The sequence below is a fragment of the Galeopterus variegatus genome, unplaced genomic scaffold, assembly GCF_000696425.1.
Source record: "Galeopterus variegatus unplaced genomic scaffold, G_variegatus-3.0.2 Scaffold7885, whole genome shotgun sequence".
In the NCBI taxonomy this organism is placed as follows: domain Eukaryota; kingdom Metazoa; phylum Chordata; class Mammalia; order Dermoptera; family Cynocephalidae; genus Galeopterus; species Galeopterus variegatus.
In genome coordinates this window covers 36,486-56,711 of record NW_007733996.1, presented here as the reverse complement: position 1 = coordinate 56,711, position 20,226 = coordinate 36,486, and the positions used below count along the sequence as shown (strand labels likewise).

Sequence of the window (20,226 nt, the reverse complement as noted above, 5' to 3'; positions counted from 1 at the left end):
ACACAGTCCCCCCTAGGGAACTGGCCACGTGCCTGCAGACCCTGCTCAGGGAGGCATCCAAGGCTGACTCCACCAACCATCATCTCTTCCTGAGCACCCTCCCACCACCTGGGCCTCCCTCTCCCCTCCAACAGCTCACTCCTGCTGAAGCCCCTCTCCTGGACCTGCCCTTCTCCACACACTCCTTCTGGGGAGTCCCTTCCTCACCATCCCCACCTCCTCCCTAGGGGTCCAGATGGCTCTGATCAGAGTGGGCAGCAGCTGTGTCTGCTCACTACTTATGAGCAGAACTTTCTTGTCCTTCTGGACAAATCTGTGGCCTGCCTGCTTGCCAGAGAACTGGGTGGGTGCATCTGGCCTTGAAGACCTGGGGAGGGAGGGTATGCAGGTGTGGAAATGGTGTTCCCAAAGACAAACTGGAGCCAATTCTCTCTGATTAGATATGACAAAGCTCAGGGTTACAGCAAATGCTGCCTCCCCAGGCCTGTGGCACAAGGCATCCAGAAGAGCAGAAAATACAGGGCCTGTGAGAGGCAGGTTTGGGGCCAGGTTGGCCAGAAGGAATCAGGTCCCTGGGGAAGCAGGCCCAGGCTCTGTACCTGGGTTCTGGTCTCAACTCTGTCTGGACATACTTTGGAGGGTAGTGTGCATTTGTTAAGTACCTAATGTACGCCAGGCTCTGGGTGGGCTCCATAACACCCAATATCCCGTTGCATCCTCTCTCCTCCTTCTACCAATGGGACCTTGAGGCCCAGAGAGATTAAGTCACCTGCCCAAAGTCACCCAGCAATGGAACCAGGGTTGGATCATGGTCCCTTGTCCCTCCCAGTGCTGATGATCCAGGTAGCAGGAGGGCAGAAGAAAGAAGGTGCCTCGCGGAGTTAACTACCTCCTCCGCCAGGGCACGGAGACGCAGAAGCCAATCTTCAGCCTGCTCCAGGGCAGCCGGGAGCTCGCTGTGGTCAAGCTTCAGGGCCAGGGCGGCCTCAGTGATTTGGCTCAGGTGACGGGTGCGCAGCCGGTACAAGTACTGGTCCAGGTGGGTGGCAGAGGGTGTCTGGTGGACATCGCCCAGAGGCTGGCTGTGAGGAAAAGACAGATGGGATGTGCTTGACGAACAGGAGCCCAGCACTCCCCCAGGTCCAGGTACACACATGCCTGTGCACTGGCCCTCACAACAGGCCCACACCCTCAGCCTGATCTGCATGCACAGTCACCTCTGTGGGACGTGCCCCATCCTCGCCTCCTCCCAGAAGCCTGCCCAGCCACATCGGCAGCATGCTTCCAACTCTGAAGCCCACCAGACTTTGCTTTGGAGCCACCTGTTTGGAACTTATCCTCAACTCCAGTCTGGTAAGTTCTTTTGCATGAGTGTCCCCCTCTCCCCAACAGACTGCAAGCTCTCAGAGGGCCCAAAAGGCCCTCTCCTGCCCCTGGGTCCTCCTAGAGCAGAAGCCTGAGCGCTAAGTTGCCCTCCACTAAAACAAATCCATTCTGTGTTGTGCACACTTTCTTCAAGAAAGAAATTTATAGACCCCTGACGAGCCACTGCAGACGTTGCAGAGAGGTCAGCAGCCAGTATACCGATGTGTCCACCCAGGGCTGCCTTGCAACATCCTTGCCAGACCCCTTTGCTTTGGGAAGCCTTTGGAGAGGAGGCGGGGTTCATGCGGTCCCAGAAACACAGCCCTGTGCCCCAAGTAAGGGGTTAGGTTTAAACTCAATCCTGTTTGGAGGCAAAGAACTCTGACACCCCCACTCCCATGGGGCTCCTCCTCACGGTTCCAAGCCTGCAGGGTCAGCACACACACGGGTCATGCAGGACAGGATGGGGGCCCTGTGCATCTGTGCTCTCCCTCACCAGGCAGGACACCTCTTGATTGTCCCTGATCTAGGGTGTGGGGAGAGCACCCCACCCCCAGCCAAGCCCTCGACTCCCAAACAGGACATTAGTCAACCCCGCTCCGCCAGGTCTGCTCCCACCCCTTGCACGGCCCCCCCACCTCCTGCTCCCCTCCCCGCAGCGTCTCGACTCCCGGCTCCCGGCTGATTTATTTTTCTGCCAATTTCCCCGAGCTATGCAGAACCAATTACCGCCGGAGCGCAGCGGCACCGCCGCCGCCAGATACACCACTCTGGCAGGCCCTCGGCGCACTACATTTTTCCTGTTATTTTTTTTAATTGAATTTTTAGGGTGGGGGGAGCAATACGCAAACTCCATCTCGGGAAACTTAAGCCCCGGGGCCTGTCTCAGGTCACGTACTGCACACCCTGTGGTAATATAATATTTACTGCCCGCGGGTGCCGCGGATAGGACTGCCCAGGCCGGGAGCGCAGGCCTCCATCTCAGCCCGCTGGCTGCAGCGGAGGGGCACGCTCGGCGGGCGAGGGGGGCCTGGGCCAGAGCCCTGGGCTGGGGCCTGCCTGGGAACCAGGCCGGAGTGGGCCTGAGGGCGGGGACAGGCGGGGCTGCACAGGGGTAGGAGAGCCAGGCCAGCCAGGGTGATTTATGCACCCGGCCTCGGTCGGGAGCGGGGAGGGGCTGCTCTGCAGACCACCAAAGGGGGATTTTCACGGAGGCCACAGCCCAGCCAAGACTCCCCAAGAAACAGCCAGGACCTGTAAGTGCCACTAACAAGCTGTCTCGGTCCTTTCCCACCTCAGGAAAGAACAAGGCAGGGGGTATGGAAAGAAGAGGAGATGGGGAAGGGGAGCCTGGTGGTGCCCCCACCCTAAGCAAGGGCACAGGCCCTGCCAGCCCCACTGACTTGGAAATCACCTAGGCCCAGAGCAAAGTCAGTGCAGGCTGACAGCAAAGCGACTGCTCACAACATCGCTGCCAGACCCTGCGGGACCACGTGGATGCCTGCATCAGAGATGACCGCTCAGGAGGTGACAGTGTACAGCCTGAAAGATGAACTGGCCTCGGGTCATTCATTTCACTCTTCCTGAGCAATAGTTCTGCTGGGCCTGGGCTGGGAGCTGCGTCCAAGACCACCAGCCCTGCTCTCCTGGAGCTCCCAGAACAGAAAGGCAAACAGTCTGCAATCCCCACTCGAGCAGCCTCAGAATCAGGAGTCCTTCCTGGAAGAAGTAGCCCCGAGCTGCACCTGGCAGGACTGGCAGGAGCTGGTCAGACCAAAGAGAACAGGAAGAGCGCTCTGGCTGATGGAGCTCCAGGTGCACAAAAGCAAAGGCTCAGAGGCAAGGCGGACACGTGTGGGTGGTAAGGGCAGGACAAGCCAGCACAGAGGCTCAGAGGGGCTGGGGGTCCATGAGGCAGGTGGTGGGGACCTGCTCAGCAGGATGAGAGCTGGGACTTCTCCTGGATGTAATGGGAGCCCCCACAGGCTGAAGTGGGGCAGTCATGGCACAGTTTTAGGAAGGTCGTGGAGATGCCGAAATGAGAGACTGGAGAGGAAGAAGGACTGGGAGAGGCAGAGCCAGCAGGGCTGGGGAGGGGAACAGAGAGGGAGGGCAGTCAGAGCTGGCTCCGATTTCCAGCAGGGGTTCTGGGGATGATGGATCCAGGAAACACAATGGGGGAGGTGATGAAACCTGTCTGGGACATGCGTAGCCTCAGACACAGCATGGATGTGCTGTCAGGACATCACATGGAGATGTCCACTGGGCATTTGGGTCTATGGGTCTAGAGATCAGAGAAGAGGGCTGGGGTGGAAGAACAGAGTGGATGCCACTGACCTGGGGGGAGGGGGGAGGCTCCCAGGGAGACGAGCCAGGAAAGGGCCTGAGATGGATCGAGGAATACCAGTGCTGGAGATGTGGACAGGGCCGGCCAGGGGAACAGGTGGACAGCCGTGGTCGGCCAAGCTGGCTTGGGCAGGGGCCCCCCGCCTGGCTGCCCTGCTTGTGAGGGAAGGTGGAAGAAGCCCTTTTGCAAGGTCCAGGGCTACTTGGTGGTGCCTGAAGCAATCAGTCCTGATCAATCAATTCCTCCCTGTGGAGAGCCATTTGTGCATTCCCAAGGGAATAGGATCCCAGCTCCCCTCCCAAGCTCCTGATCTGGGACCAATGCCCCAGGGAGGCCTGGGCCTACCCCCAGGAGAGTGACTCCAGGGGGCCAGGCGTTGGTAGAAGTGTCTTTAGCCAAGTCCTCCAAGAGCAGAGCCTGAGGAAGGCACTGAGGGCAGCCCAGGACTTGGGTCCCACCCATCTTGGATGTTTCAGGCATCTCAGACCTGCCAAGTTCCACACAAGACATGAATCATGAGTGGTGCTATGGTAGAGCCCCGAGCCCTGCCCACCTACCACACCTGAGGCTGTGCCAATAAGGCATAGCGAGTAGTGCTGCAGGTGTGGCCTGGGGGCACAGGGAAACCCGGCTGAGCTCACCCCCACAGCCACAGCCCCCCAGGATGTGCCCCTGTGTGCCCCCATTCTGCCTGTCCACCTCCAGACCACAGGGCAAGCTTGGTCCCAGAAGTCCCTCCCTCTCAACATGGCCTGCCCTGAACTCTTCATCTCCACCCGCAGTCCTCCCCCTGCTGAGCCCCTCCAAGAATGGCCCTGATGCCCACCCAGCTGCCCTGGCCAGAGCCAGGGGAGGATTCCAGACCTCCCTTTGGCCTCCACATCCAATCCATCATCAAGTCTGACCATGACACAGCAGCACAGTGAGGAAGCTCCGCCACTTACTGGGCAGGTTTACCTCATTTGTAAAATGGGGATCATTCTACTTCCTACCTGGTTAGAGTTTTATGATTAGCAAACACATGCAAAATTCTTAGAACAGTGCCTGGCACAAAAGGGGAGCTGTCATCATAATACCTCCCAAGTGGTCCCTGCTGTCCTCTGCTTCCTCTGGTTCCCACCCCTCCCAGTGTCACTACCTCAGCTACACCTGCATAGCCCTATGTCTAGCCTCCCCTCGCGTGGTCCCCAGCACCCGCCCCTCACCACCACTACCAGCCCATCTCTCACAATGCAGTCGAGGTGAACACTGGAGCCATGGAGGACCACCTTGCCCCTCCACGGCTCCCAGGGCTGAGTTCTCCTTGGCGGAGCCCCTAAGACCTGCCCCAATTGGGCCTCAGCTTCCCCCTGCTAATCCCCCAGAGGCAGCAGGCATTTCAGGCTTCTTCCCCTTTGCCTGGGCTGTACCCCTCCAAAGGCGAACTCCTACTCCTCCCTCACATCAGCATGTTCGCATCAAGCATCCCCTCCTTCAGGAAGCTTCTCTGAATTAGATCTGTTGGAATTAGATGTACCTGCTCCAAGCACCTACAGCCCGTGCCTCTAAAACCCCTTTGGCTCATTTTTTGCATCTGTCACCCGCTGGAGGGCTGAAAGGGCACCCTTGCCAATGCACTCCGGGTGCCTGGCACTGAAACTGCCAGGCTTCAGGAAGATCTGGAGAATGCATGAATGACCCATCAGGAATCCCACCACCGTGGGGTAGCGTTTCTTTGGGGTAATATTTTGATGAAGATGCACTTCCTAACTGGGGTACAAAGGATTGGGAGGGACGCCGCACCACAAGCCATGGTCACCAATTTTCAGCATGAAGGCATTCCTCAGATACCTTCAATAGGGCTCTACAACCAGGCTGAGGGTGGAGGGATGAGATGCGGAGGGGGCATAGAATACATTTGCATGTATTCACTCATTTGCACATGTTAACCCCATAGAGAGCAGAAGAGCAACTATTTATTACTAAGTCCATTTAACAGCTGAGAAAACTGAGGTCCAGAGAAGTGAAGCTGCTCAAAACCACAAAGCTGGTTAAAGGGATCTACATCTCCTGCTATTTCTTCTTAACAATTATAGCTACTATTTTTTAGATCCTTCCTAAGGGCCAGAGACTTTGTTTATGAGATATTATAAAGTAGTTTTTCTTCATGTCAGGTTGGAGCTGAGGAAACCAATTTTCAAAGCCTTTGAGTGGCTCCCCAAAACCACCCAGTAGTGGAGGAGATGCTGAGATGTACCCCTCTGCTGGGCCTCCACACCCCCCATCCTCCATCCCCCCAGAGCCTCCTTTTCCTGAAGTTGACACTCAGCCGTGTCAATAGAAGGCTAAACAGAAACCATGCTCCCCGACATGGCCTTGGGGGAAGGAGGGGTGCCGTCACCCCCCCACCCCACGCCCTACCCCCCCACCCCTCGTCCAGCCAGCTTCTCCTGGAGATTCCATCAGGGAAATAAGAGGTCGGGGATCAAAGACACAATGCTCCCTATTCAGGTGAGCTGGCCGCCCGGCCACAGCTGCTGCCGCTGCGGGGAGATTTATGACCTGCTCTAAATGTCACCTTTTCAACTCCCCGTGCTGGCTCCGCCACCTTTGGACTCAGCACAGGCTGGACTGCTGGCCAAGCGTGGCTGGGGAGACGTGCCATCGCTCACCACCACACACGAACACTCCCAGGGAAACAGGCTTAGTTGAGCCAGGACAGGAGGGCACTGGAGGTGCCAGGTACCCCCTACCTGCAGTCTGCAATGAGCCCATCCATCAGCTGAGCCACCAGGGAGTCCACGTCCTCAGTGGAGCACTGAGCCTTCAGGGCCAGGTGGACCTGTTCCAGGCCAGCTTCCTGTGGGATAGGTAAGCAAGGGTTAGGAGTGTCACTGTGGGGTGGAAGGAACACACTGGACCCAACGGCCAGGCCCTGTCACCACAGCCCAGTCCCTAAGCCAAAAAGGAACAAACAGAGCAATGAAGGCAGAGCCCAGACCCAATAAGCCAGCATCTGCCCTGGCTTAGGAACTTTCCAGGGCTCCTCACACCCAAACACATCTAAGAGTCCCAAGCCTGAAGCTCCAACCTCACACGTGGTCAAGAGGAGCACGGGTCTGTCTACAGACTTCAACAGAACTTGACTGCATCCTGCTCCCCACCTGCCACCTTCAAGCCAGGTCTGACCACCCACAGGTAAGAGGCCCTCTCTGAGCCTGCTCTGGTTCCCCACCTGGAACCCTCTCTCCCTTCCAGATTCTACCACACAACTCGGCTGAGATCAAGTCCACCTTCCTCCAGGAGCAGTGCAGCCACCTCCAATCACAGGGAGTTCCTTCCATAAACTTGCATAGCCTGGTCACTCCTTGGGCTGCACCTGGTCTCCTCTACTGAGGTCTTTTCTGGAGCTCTCCATGAGCTCAGCCCTGAGCTGGGAGGTGGAGACCACTCTCGCAATGCCTGTCAGGTCAAGGCTCATCCCTCAGTCCTCCATGCACCTCTCCCCACCGTCAGCCTTCCTGAGCAAGCGACGTGGGCTCTGCACTGGGACCACCAGTCTAGGGACAAGCCCAAGAAAGAAAGCACAGTCCCAGCTCTCTCGGGGTCTACAGTCTTGCTGTGAAACAATGATGGGATCCATCCAGAAGGCAGAGTCTGGACAAGTGCAGCATTGACTCCAAATTCTCCCCATTTCAATGTCTGCTGGTATCCTCCCTCCCCTAGAGCTGCCAATTGCAAGGAAGCTGTGGGCCACCACGGCCCTCCACCTGGGCCTGGACCCCTCCCACCCACTCCAGACCCCAGTCCTTCCCTTCCCCTTCCCTCTCTCCTCTTCCTGAGCTCACCTCCTCACCCTCAGCCACGCCCCACCAGCCCCCTTCCCTCCAGGGGCTGCTCCTCGCTTGCTCCAGCAGCGGGGCCTGCACATGCCTCCTCCACTTTCCCACAGGCTATGCTCCTCTCACCATCTTCCCAGTCCCCCAGCCACCAGAGTCACTTCTCACAGCCCCTCCTCCTCCCCAAGTCCAATGGGCCACCAAGGCCTTGTACAGCAAGTCCTGCAATTTCCCCCCAAATCCATCTCCTTCCCAGGACCTCATCACCCTCCTCTGAACCCCTGCACTGGCAGCCTAGCTGGGCTCCCGCCTCCCATCCCCTGCCCCCACCAGACGCTGCCCATACACTGCCCTCCTGATGCCCCTTGGCCTGGTGTGTCACCTGAATCTAAGTTTGGAAAGCCTACATGAGAGGAGCGGGTGAGCCTGTGCCCTCCTTTATTAAACTGACTCCCTGAAGGCAGAGGCAGCTCCTTGTTCACTTCTGGCTTCTCACTTTTACCTACAAGTTCCTAGTACAAGCCCTTGCATGTGGTTGGAGTCAAAAGGCATCTGATGAATAAGTGAGTCAGTGAGTGCAAGGCTGTGTCTTGCTGCTACAATCTCAGCTTCCTCAGCTCCCTTCCTCTGTGTTGTCTCCTACATCAGACTGGGGCTTCCCTAGGGCTCTTCTCATCCCCTCTCTCCTCTTCCCAGACATAGGACAGGACTGCAAGCCTGGCACTGTCAGGACAGAGGACCCTAGGCCATGAAGGTCAGTGGGCACAGTCATGTGTCAGTGTGTGCACCCGTGGGTGGGTGGGTCTAAGACAGAGGCAGGGGGGGTGTCATGCACAGGTGTGTGCGGGCTGGAGCGGGGGCGGGGGGGAGTCATGCACAGGTGTGTGCGGGCTGGAGCAGGGGCGGGGGGAGTCATGCACAGGTGTGTGAGGGCTGGAGCAAGGGCGGAGGGGAGTCATGCACAGGTGTGTGAGGGCTGGAGCAAGGGCGGAGGGGAGTCATGCACAGGTGTGTGAGGGCTGGAGCAAGGGCGGAGGGGAGTCATGCACAGGTGTGTGAGGGCTGGAGCAAGGGCGGAGGGGAGTCATGCACAGGTGTGTGAGGGCTGGAGCAAGGGCGGAGGGGAGTCATGCACAGGTGTGTGAGGGCTGGAGCAAGGGCGGAGGGGAGTCATGCACAGGTGTGTGAGGGCTGGAGCAAGGGCGGAGGGGAGTCATGCACAGGTGTGTGAGGGCTGGAGCAAGGGCGGAGGGGAGTCATGCACAGGTGTGTGAGGGCTGGAGCAGGGGTGGGGGGGAGTCATGCACAGGTGTGTGAGGGCTGGAGCAAGGGCGGAGGGGAGTCATGCACAGGTGTGTGAGGGCTGGAGTAGGGGCCATCCCCTGCCCCCACCAGACGCTGCCCATACACTGCCCTCCTGATGCCCCTTGGCCTGGTGTGTCACCTGAATCTAAGTTTGGAAAGCCTACATGAGAGGAGCGGGTGAGCCTGTGCCCTCCTTTATTAAACTGACTCCCTGAAGGCAGAGGCAGCTCCTTGTTCACTTCTGGCTTCTCACTTTTACCTACAAGTTCCTAGTACAAGCCCTTGCATGTGGTTGGAGTCAAAAGGCATCTGATGAATAAGTGAGTCAGTGAGTGCAAGGCTGTGTCTTGCTGCTACAATCTCAGCTTCCTCAGCTCCCTTCCTCTGTGTTGTCTCCTACATCAGACTGGGGCTTCCCTAGGGCTCTTCTCATCCCCTCTCTCCTCTTCCCAGACATAGGACAGGACTGCCAGGGGCAGGTTTCACTCACCAGCTGGTCAGCGATCCTAAGCAGCTGGTTCTGAGTGTCGGTTCTGTGGCTGATGTCCTCCCAGTAGGATGACAGCACCACCACAGGCTTCACGTTGCCCCAGGGTAAGTAGTAGTAGTGGCATCCTGGGTGGGGAGCAGGGCCTGAGGACTGTGCCAGGAGTGGAGGGGTGGGTGGGCAGGGACACTGCAGAACTCAGGCCTCCCAGGCACTCCAGGGCTAGAAGGTGCGCAGCTGGGACGGGGGCTGATGGTGGGATGGAGACAGGTACCTGCTCCCCTTCCTATCTAAGAACTCACTTGCTTGGACACACATGGTATGACCTGTATTCCCCAGTGTCCAAACAAGGTGCCTGAGCTCCTGAGCTGTCTGTCGTTAAACAGACAGCCGCTGCTCTCATTTAGGGCTCCACAGCACATCAAAACAGAGGGGTCGTTAGAACGACTCTGGGAAACCCAAGCCCACACTCCCCGAGACCTCTAAGCCACACTCAACAGACTCCGAATAAGGATGGAGATGGGCAACTGGTTTCAGGAGCCCAGTCCGTGTATGCTGGCAGCTGGCCCACCTGGAGCAGAGCAGGGTACACCCCAAACAGGCTCGCCAGGGCTGGGTCCTTTGAGCAGGCCTCCAGCAGTTTCCCACAGAGGCTCAATTTAGTGTTCAGCCCCTCTCTGCGGCTCAGGCCTCACCGTCAAAGACTGCCCGGCTGTACTGGGTGGCAGAGGCCAGCGGCAGGCAGGTGGTGTCGAACTTGTTCCCATAGTTCCCGATGCTGACCTCGAACTGGATGGCATCGTCTACGTCCTGCAGCATGGAGGCCGAGTAGAAGGCGGCAAAGAGGGAGTACTTGCGCCTCCGGAGATACTTCTGAGAGCAGAGAGGGCAGCCAGAGGGTCACAGGAGGGGGAGGGAAGACGGCCGGGGTGGGGAGCGTCACGTGTCTGGCAGGCCCTGACCATAACCCTCACCTAGTAACTGCTGGCTGGACTGAGGGGTGGCAAATAGTCCAAAAAAGAAACAGCATCCAGATTTAGTTACTAACTGAACAAACTCATTCCAGGTCTGTGTGTGTTTGGCCATATTTCTCTAATAAGATCTGCTCCTCCAGGGTCATGCTGCTCCTTAATCCGAACCAGCAGCGATGGCACTGCCACGTCAGTGGAGCAAGGTCTCCCACAGTGCCCCTCAGGGCAAGCCAGGCCTCATAGGCCATTCAGAGGTGCTGGGAGTCTAAACCACCATGCCCCTGCCCAGAGCTCCCACCCCACGCCACTCAGAGTCTCCACCACCCCAGCCAGCTCTGCAGGCTGCCATGGCCATGAGCTTGGGATGAATGAATCTCATGTCCCCTCTGGGCACTGGGCACAGGGCTGAGAACACAGGAGCACTCAATCACACATCCAGACTCTAACCAAGATGACTTTATGATTCCCCTCATAGAAGAATGGGAAAAGAGAGGTCAGACAACTGGGTTTTAGGAGAATGTAAATGCGAGGGTACTTCAAAGAGTTCAAAGAAAAATAGAATTAAAAGATAATATGAATCTTTCCTCCAACTTTTTGAAGTATCCTTGTAGTAATAACACTAACACTTACTGAGTGCTTACTGCATACATGTATTTATTCATTTAATTCTCACAACAGTCTGATGAGGTAAGTGTAATTATTATCCCCACTTTATGGAGAGGGAAACTGATACAGCTGGTAAGTGGTAGAGCCAGGATTCAAACCAGAGCCGTATAACTGCAGTGTCTAAAAGCTTAAACCACTGTGCAGACTCCTGGTTCTACAATTGCCGCTGGGCACAAGGCCCAGCTCTACCATTCATTGTTCTGATGTATCTGAGCCTCAGTTTCCTCATCTGTAAAATGGAGATAACAGCAGCCACTTTGTGGGATGCTGGAGATTCAATGACATCAGGAGTGTCAGGAGCTCAATCTCTGAAATATGGTACGTGCTTAATAGACTACACTTAATAGTTTCCTATTCATACATTATTATTATAAAATAGCACCTCATTTTGCATCAAGCTCTAGACTTTCAAAATACTTTCATTTATCTTCTCTGAGCCACTGAAACTTCCTCGAGGGTGGCAAGGTAGGTGTTGGATTATTCTCACTTTACAGCAGAGCCACTGAGGCCAAGAGGTGAAGGCACAATGTGTGTCGGATGGAGCTGAGTCTTCTCTCGGCCTTGGCACCTCGAGGCCAGTCCCTGCTTGTCCACTCCTCTCCCACCCCCTCCCAGAGCCCATGCCCCTCCCAGAGCCACACCCTCACCTCCACCCGGAGGATGTCATCTGCAGGGAGGTCCTCCACCTTCTGCTCACTGTGCTCCACCAGCTTGGTCTCCAGGGAGAGCAGAACCCGGCCTCGATAGGCCACACCTTCCCCCTGACAGAGGTGGTCAGGTCACCAGGAGCAGGGGAGACAGAGCAGAAGAGGGGAAGAAAAATGGGCATGATCTGGCCCTGAGGTAGCTCATCCCCCAGGCACCCGTGAGGTCCTTGAGCCAACCCCATCACTCTGCAGATGAGAGAATCATGGCCCAGCGAGCTCAGGGGACATGCCCAGCCACCCCGATGGTCAGTGCCAGCCTCCAGCCCAGTGCAAGGGGAGGTGAAGTCTGAGATGGAGCCTGGGTGCCTCAGGAACAAGGAAAATGGAGGGGTCAGACTGACCCTGAGGGAGGGGCAGAGTCAAGGGGAATGGGAGAGAGAAAGGTTCCTGGAGGGAGCAAGTAGAAGGAGAGTAATCTGAGTGGGTGGCTGCCTGGCCTGGGCCTGCTCAGGCCTTATCAGGCCCTTACAATCTAGGCTGAGCTCAGACACTGCCCAGGCCAAGCTGGAAGACCCCACATGCAGGCCCAGGTACCTGAAGGATCCAGGGGCCTGGCGTCTCACCTTGCCCATGTTGAGCTCTGCATAGGGGTCCGGGAAGCCTGTGAACTCCCTGGGGCTGCCATAGAGGTTGACGTAACAGGGTCCAAATGTGGGGAGGAAGCCCAGATGGTCATCCACTGGGGAACACAGCAGGGATCAGAGGGGTTGGCCCAGGGCGGCTTTCCAGTGTTTAACTGCCACCTTCAGACCTGAGCCCATCCCTGGCCCTCAGTCCCCCCACTTGCAGCAGATGTAGCCCCTGTGGTTATACAAAAAATCATGATGCTAATGATCTTCCATAAGACCCTTTAATCCCTTTCATCCCCACCACTACGCTGAGATGTGGATACTTTTATTTCTATAAGTCCCATTTTGCAGATGAGGAAACTGAAGGCTCAGAGATGCAAAAGAACACAAGAATACAAAGTGGCAGGACCTAAAATGGTGTCACCTTGAAGCCCATGCACTCAGACAGCATGCAAAGCTGGGGTTTGGGACCCTCCCTGCCTGTGCCCTGAACACAAGAATACAAAGTGGCAGGACCTAAAATGGTGTCACCTTGAAGCCCATGCACTCAGCCAGCATGCAAAGCTGGGGTTTGGGACCCTCCCTGCCTGTGCCCTCCTGAGGCCCACACAGTCTGGCATCCACTCGCCATCCTGCACTTCCATCAGCGCCTCAGGTCCTCCAGCCAGTGGGGAGGCACGAAGGAGGTCCCAGAGCCTGGTGACCAGAGAAGCTGTCTCCCAGGGACAGGGAGGGGGCCCAGTATACGTCCCTCCCCCACAGTGCAGCCCCAAGCACATGCCCCATGTCCTAATGGCCTTGACTCATCCCAGGAAACTCTCCCCCACTGTGCAAAGAACAAATTTTCAGTGGAACAGGGCAGAGGAGAGGGAGAAGGAGAATCACATTAACGGTGAGAGAAAATCTTTTCTCCACATCATTTCCTCCTTTTTGGAAGCTCTCCTTTGTTAATGTCATTTTCCAGCTCACAGTGAGTTTTCCAGAATGGGACTTTACTGGCCATACTCTGAAAACCCTGAAAAGACAGGGTGTCCCTTTCAGGGGAAGGGGAAGAAGGCATTTCCAGAATGCCAAAGGCAGAAAAAAGGGCCAGGAGCAGGAACCATCTGGGAGGACACGATGGGAGGACACGATCCACACAAGGATGGGCCAAGGTAGGCATAAAATAAATGGCCTCAGCAGAGAAGTGCTTGAGTGAGACCTAAGGTGGAGCACTGTGAGTGCTCCCATCCTTGCTGAGACCAGGGGGCGAGGGAGGGGCAGATGGAACCAACATGAGCGTTACTAATTATCTGTGTTAATCACCTCAATTATGATTTACCTTGTGAATTTCCACTTCAAGAGTTTTTCAACTCCCCCTGACCTCCTTCTGGTCCCAAGACACCTTGCACTCCCCTTGGACCCCCATGCCTGCCCCAAACCCTCACTGTTAGACTGAGTGGTCTCCACCCAGCAGGTTTAGGAAGGGTTTGGGGAGCATGGGAGGAAATTGCTCTTAAAGCATTCCAAAAGATTTACATATTCAGTAGTGGCTGAGAGGTAGCAGCCAAAGGTAGTAAGCTCAGGGACTGTGGGTGAGTCTCAATCCTACCTTAGGCCAATCAAAAAATTCCCCTCCCTCCAGCAGAAACCCCAAGGCCCCACTCCCCTTGTAATCCCTAAGGTGACAGCAACATACGGTCTGTGGCTTGCGGAGGCTTGACCACACCTGCAGGCTCCTCTGAAGCGTAAAGAAATGGAAAGGGGTTAGGATGGGCAGGGCTAGGAGGAGGAGCGGTTACGTGAATGGGCTGTGGATGGAGGGTGGGCAGTAGGAAAAGACAGCTCCTGTGTGGGAAACAGATGTGCCCTGAAGCCCCACCCCAGCCCAGCAAGAATTTATCACAAAATAATCACCGCCCCCACACCCCACACCCCAGCCAGGCACAGCCCCCAGCACATGGTGAGCCGTCAGGTCCCCACCCCCCCACACCTGATCTGGCTATGTGTGTTCTGTTTGAAGACTAAAAACTGGACTCGAAATTTGATTCCATACAGAAAAGAAAATGTGCTTTTCCATATTATAACCAGATAAGTGAGGGAAACAAAATACAGACACAAAGAAAGGGTGGGGAAAACATAAAAAGACCAGAGCTAGGCAGCAAGGCACACCCAATGCTCCCACCGGAGTAGGCAGGATGACACTTGGGACTGACACTAAGCAGGGGCATTTTAAGGCACAACATCTCCACCCAGTGGTCACTTCCAGTATTGCCACTGAAGGCATCATGTTGCATTTTCACAACAGCAGGCACTGGGATCTGCCTTCTGGTGCCTGCCACTTCCAGTGAAGCACAGTGCCAGATGCTGTGCATTAGCTGAAGGCTCTGCACGCTTGGGCGTGCCCCTAAATGTTGGTAAGGGATGTCTAGAAATAAGAGAAGCAAGGCAGGAAATGCTCTGGCACAACTTGGGGCTCTTGAAATCCATCCCTCACTTCTAGGCAGGTATGAGATGCCCCCAAGAGAGTGGGCAACCCTCTGTCTTCTTCCCCTGTCCTGTTTGACTTCTGCCTCTTCCTGCACTCTCACTTTCCCTTACTCCTTCTCCACCCAGCAAAGTGTAACCAAGTCTGAAGTCATGACCAAGCCTGGGGACATGGCTGGTGAACTTGCTGATTATTTTTATTTGTTATTCACCTTTTCCTATAGCTCTCCTCCAAAAGTAATACCTGCTACTATTTCCCACAGCCCCATGATTGTGGTCAAGAGCCAAGAGTTGAGGAACATGTTATGAAGGAAGAATAAGCAGAGACACAGGGTGAGGACAGGAGAAGAGGGGGACAAGGCAGCCCGAGGCGCTGCCAGCCCTCAGCTGTGAATGCAGGCTGGCAGACGTCAGCGCTGCAGAAATCATAATCTGTGGCTGTTTTCATGTCCCCAGGAATAGGTTTTCATCACTGGGGGAGCCAGGCCTATGGCCATAGAGGAGCTTTCTGCCACAGCAAGAGGACCGACATGGGCACAGCTGTAGCCCCGAGGAGAGCAGTGGCCAGCGACCACCAGAAGGAAACGGATTCCATGTTAAGCTCCTTCCAAACAATTACTAATAGTCCTCGCCAGTTATCTCACGCTAATGAGGCTGAGGTCACAGTTCCGAACCCCATGTGCTCCTTGCAGAGGCAAACTCTGCTTCCCACCCATAGACCAGCTTTGAATCCTGGCTGCAGACTGGTGCCCAGCCCAGACACAGATGTGCCCCTAATCCCTCCAGCCATCTGACCAACACATGCCTCTGGTGGTTAGGAGGACCAAGTGGGTGGCTGTGCAGTTCACTGTTTCCCAACCACCCCTTTTCATTAGTTCACGCATTCATTCATTTGTTCATTCAAGTAATCTAATGAGGCACAGTGCTAGCCACTAGGAGTGTGTAATGAGACATGGCCCTGATGACATCTTAGAACAGTGATTCTTAACTTGGGGGCAAATCTCAGGTCTCTGGGTACTGAGGCTCATCCCAGGTTCTCTCCCCTGTGTCTGCAGACAGTTCATAAAGTCAAGGTCAGAGTGACCAGTAAAGCCACCCAAGACAAAGCTTCTATTTAGTCCTCATCACCCTTCTGCCAAAACACAAGTGTTTTGGTGTGTTTTCCCTAAGCCCCAGGAACCAAGGCTGTGGAAGCCCCAAAACACAGATGAATACTCCCAGTTTTGTGGCCTGAGCAGTAAAGCCCAAGTCCCTCACCTGGGGGAAGCCAAAGGAGACTGAGGGCAGGAGCTCCCAGCCCAATGAGCCACAAGTCACAGCCCTGCAGACAGTCCCTGGGGACACGTGTGTCTCCTGGAAAAGCTGAGGCCATTGCCTGTGGCCAGCCCGCCAGTTCCTCTGCCTCTCTGCCACCCCCAAGCACATGGCATTTAGCTGCCTGACACTAGCCTTCACCAGGCAGGAGGAGAAACGGAGAACTGCTGAGAAGGCATCATCATTTACACTCCAAAGACAAAAAGAAACTAACTCCAGATTTCTTAGCCATGAAAAAACTGTAGGATACAAGTGCTATTTGTGAAGTGTGACTTTCATATGCGTAAAGCTATCAAAGAATCTGCATAGCTTCACAGGTCTCATGTGCCTGTTACCTTTCAAAAGAACAGTAGCTTCTAAGGAAAGCACTCCTTTTTAATAAACAAAATCTGTACTTAACATTTTGACGCACAGGGTCCAAGGAATACTTTCGTGTGCCCAGGCAAACTTGTGGGCAGAAGTGCTTAAGAGGTTAGTCCTAGGTCTTGTCCTCACTGGAAATACAAACACAAACACAAACACAAAAACTCCTGGTTGAACCAAATAATCCATGAGCCATGAGGCCAGAGAATGTGGAGAAAGAACCAGTTTCTAAAGTTCAGTTTCATTTGGCTTTTGAGAGCTGTGAGAAAATAAAGCGATGTGCAAGAACCCCACAAGGTGGAGGAAAAACAGAGAAGAGGTGAAAGGAAAGTTGGAGTGCTATGTTCTGAGGGGGCCTCAGGACAAATGGGAGAAGCTTGGCAGGGAGCAAGACCAGTGCTAAGCTCAGGGCTGGAGAGAGGCGGCCTCAGAAAGGGACATCAGAGAATCCGAGCAGTCATAAAGAACGGCTCCAGTTTCACCAATAAATTTAGCTCTTTTATTGTCACACAGATCAAGCTATTTAATTGCATATTCAAAATTGGTTAGCCTGTTGCAAGAAGATTCTCATTTATTTCCAGAAGATGGAGAGAGAAGAGAGAAGGTAGTCCTGTCTTTGGATGCCTCCCTGGCTTGCCCGTGACCTGAGCGCCATCCAGTGGTCACATAAACATCTTTCTCTCCTTCCCATTAAAATATTCAGGCTGACACAGAAAAAGATGAAGGCGAACATCACCAGAAATGAAGACTGACGGGGGGAAGAAGAAGGATCTAAACTCTCCATCAGCTGGCTGTCAGAAACAGCGGCTGTTGGAAAACAGCCAGAAATGTCACATTGTGCCTCTTCCAGTCTGTCCCTGGATTCAGACGCCTGGACAGCACCAGTCAGAAAACTGGAGAAGAGATGTCTTCCATACTGGTAGTTCTGATCTGTGAGAACACCTCTGCACACACCCCGTGATGCACTGCCCCCGCCCAACTCAAATCTTTCTACCTGTATTCAAGAGAACTCTCCTCAGAAACTATCTGGATGGCAATCAGTGAAGGGGGCTGCATCCTGGGACAGGTAGTTTCCACAGTTCTGGAAGGTCATTTTTGTGTGTTCTACCAATTCAAAGTATCAATGATGAAATCAGACTGGCAGAGAGCAGCTAGGTGTTGAAGCTGAGTCCACTGTACAATTCTCTACTTTTGTGTGTACTTGAAATGTTCGGTAATTAACAAACATTTTTTTTTTAATGTTTCAGAGAATCTAGAAGAAGGGATTGGAGAAGATACCAGCCTCAAAAGCACTGGGACAGTCTGCCAGAAACTGGGCACATTAACATGTTCACCAGCTAAAACCTAAGAAGCTGTGGGGACAGAGACCCACACACCCTATCTGTGGAAAGACACCAACACTGAACAGATCTTGTTAGAGGGTGAATAAAGGGGGGGGGGATAACAGAGTGCCAACCAGGACAGGGAAACAGCATCTGTAAGATTCAGGAGAGTGTCCATCTGAATTTTTCAGAAAATGATTTGGACTCCTCAACAGCATGCAAGAAGAACTAGCTTTTGCGAAACAAAGCAAAACTTCTGCAAGAGAACAGACAAGGAGCAAAGAAGAAAAGGAAAATATAAAAGGGGTGATAGAAGGAAAAGAAGCCTGGGCAAGAAACCAAAAATGCAATAGCCAATTTTAAATTACATGGAAAGCAGTAAAAAGCAGAATTGGTACAGAAAACAAAAAAATCAGATGAGTGATGCAGAAAGCCAGTAATAATGATAATAAACAGCAAATGTTCCTTTAGGGTTCACTCTGTGCCACACACTATAGGAACTTTACATTTATAATCTCATTGGCTCCTTACAACAACCTTATGAGGTTGGGACTTGTAAGAGCCCCATTTTATGGAGGTGAATCTGCAGAAACTCATTCAGCTACAAAGAAGCAAAGCCAACAGAATTTGAGCCCAAGCTGGCTAGTTCCAGGGCTGGAGCTTTCACCACTACCCTACCCTGCCTTCAGCTACCCATGGCATAATGTTAGAGTAAAAACATTATTCTTAAACTCAGATTTAAGAATTTACCATGTCTCAGACAAAATTCAATAGAAACAGTTCTACCCCTAAATAGAGCAAAGTAATTTTCTAGACTGCAAGGAAAAAGATAAATTCCTACAACCAGCAAATAGTCAGAAAAAAAATAGACTACCTACAAAGGAGTCAAATCAGACTGCTCCCAGAAAATACACCAAAATAAATTCAAAATAGGTTAAATATTTAAAGGAGCTTTCACCACTACCCTACCCTGCCTTCAGCTACCCATGGCATAATGTTAGAGTAAAAAAATTATTCTTAAACTCAGATTTAAGAATTTACCATGTCTCAGACAAAATTCAGTAGAAACAGTTCTACCCCTAAATAGAGCAAAGTAATTTTCTAGACTGCAAGGAAAAAGATAAATTCCTACAACCAGCAAATAGTCAGAAAAAAAAATAGACTACCTACAAAGGAGTCAAATCAGACTGCTCCCAGAAAATACACCAAAATAAATTCAAAATAGGTTAAATATTTAAATGTGAAAAATAAAAACGAAACAAGAGTTAAATATAACCTTGTGGTGTCCTGAAGACCTTTTAAGCATGTATATAAGGCAGAAACCATACTTTCATTATTTAAATAAGAAATTTTGAAAACAAACACAAGAAGTTAGACTGTTTTAAATGGGAACAATAAAATAAATCTAAAGAAAGTTAAAGAAAAAAGTACAAAGATAAAAAGTCCAATGACTTTTTTTTAAAATAAATCTAAAGAAAGTTAAAGAAAAAAGTACAAAGATAAAAAGTCCAATGACTTTTTAAAAAAAAGATAAAAAGTCCAATGACTTTTTTTAAAAAAAAAAAAACTTCTAATTAGGCTAATCAAGAAAAAAGAAAGAAAACTCAAACACATAGCATTAGAATTTTTAAAAAAGGAAACACCACAGGTGGAAAGAATGGTTTACATTATCAAAGTTTTCTCTGTATAACATTATTTAAATACATTAGAAGAACCTCAATGTAATGGATGCTTTTCTAAGAAAATATAAATTATCCAAATTGACTAGAGTAAAAGTAATGAACTAAAAATAACAATAATCACAGGAAAAACTGAAAAGTTTTTAAAGAGCTATTACAATACCCACTCGAAAAGGGCACCTAGCCCATCCAGTTTTATGGGTGAATTATTTCAAACCCTCAAAATACTATATTCTTATGTTTTATAAACTGTTCCAGACGTTAGAGAAGACTTTAAATCTTTTCAATTAATTTTACAGAGCCAGCATAACCCAGATACCAAAACCAAAGAAATAATAAGCAGACATACTGATCAAAGATCATAGAAAATCAAGAAACAGACCCAAGAACACACTTAGGAATTTAGTAGGTGATAAAGGTGGCATTTCAAAATATAGGAAAAATATTATTCAAAATACAATGCTGGTATCACCAAAGAACAATTTTGGAAAAAGTAATGTTAGATCCCTGCCTTATTCATTAAGGAAAAGATTAACAGATTTGGCCACAGAGAAATTTTAAATTTCCATAAGTCAAAAACTATTGACTGGTAAAATAAAATTGACAAGAATTATTCACCACATATATGACAGGGGGAAAGTTAATATCTATATATATACAGAACTTATGAAACAATGAGAAAAAGACAAACATACCATCAGAAAAACAGACCAAGAACATGAACAGGGAATTTATAATAGAATAAATATAAAGAATATAAAAACATATTATATATAAATATAAAATTATGGGCCGGCCTGGTGGCGCACTGCTACAGTGCGCCGCTTGGGAGCGTGGCGGCGCTCCC

At 52.1% G+C, this 20,226-nt stretch overlaps 1 protein-coding gene across 1 annotated transcript in view; it reads right to left on the bottom strand.

The window, feature by feature from the left end:
- DYSF (dysferlin) overlaps positions 1 to 20,226 on the bottom strand; it is a gene marked incomplete at both ends in the record, with an annotated part of 98,712 nt that overhangs the window by 42,154 nt on the left and 36,332 nt on the right. The window contains 7 exons of the mRNA XM_008592399.1: positions 890 to 1,082; positions 6,445 to 6,551; positions 9,326 to 9,450; positions 10,018 to 10,195; positions 11,607 to 11,720; positions 12,230 to 12,345; positions 13,914 to 13,955. Coding sequence (XP_008590621.1) covers positions 890 to 1,082; positions 6,445 to 6,551; positions 9,326 to 9,450; positions 10,018 to 10,195; positions 11,607 to 11,720; positions 12,230 to 12,345; positions 13,914 to 13,955 — 875 coding nt within the window. The remainder of the gene's footprint in view (positions 1 to 889; positions 1,083 to 6,444; positions 6,552 to 9,325; positions 9,451 to 10,017; positions 10,196 to 11,606; positions 11,721 to 12,229; positions 12,346 to 13,913; positions 13,956 to 20,226) is intronic.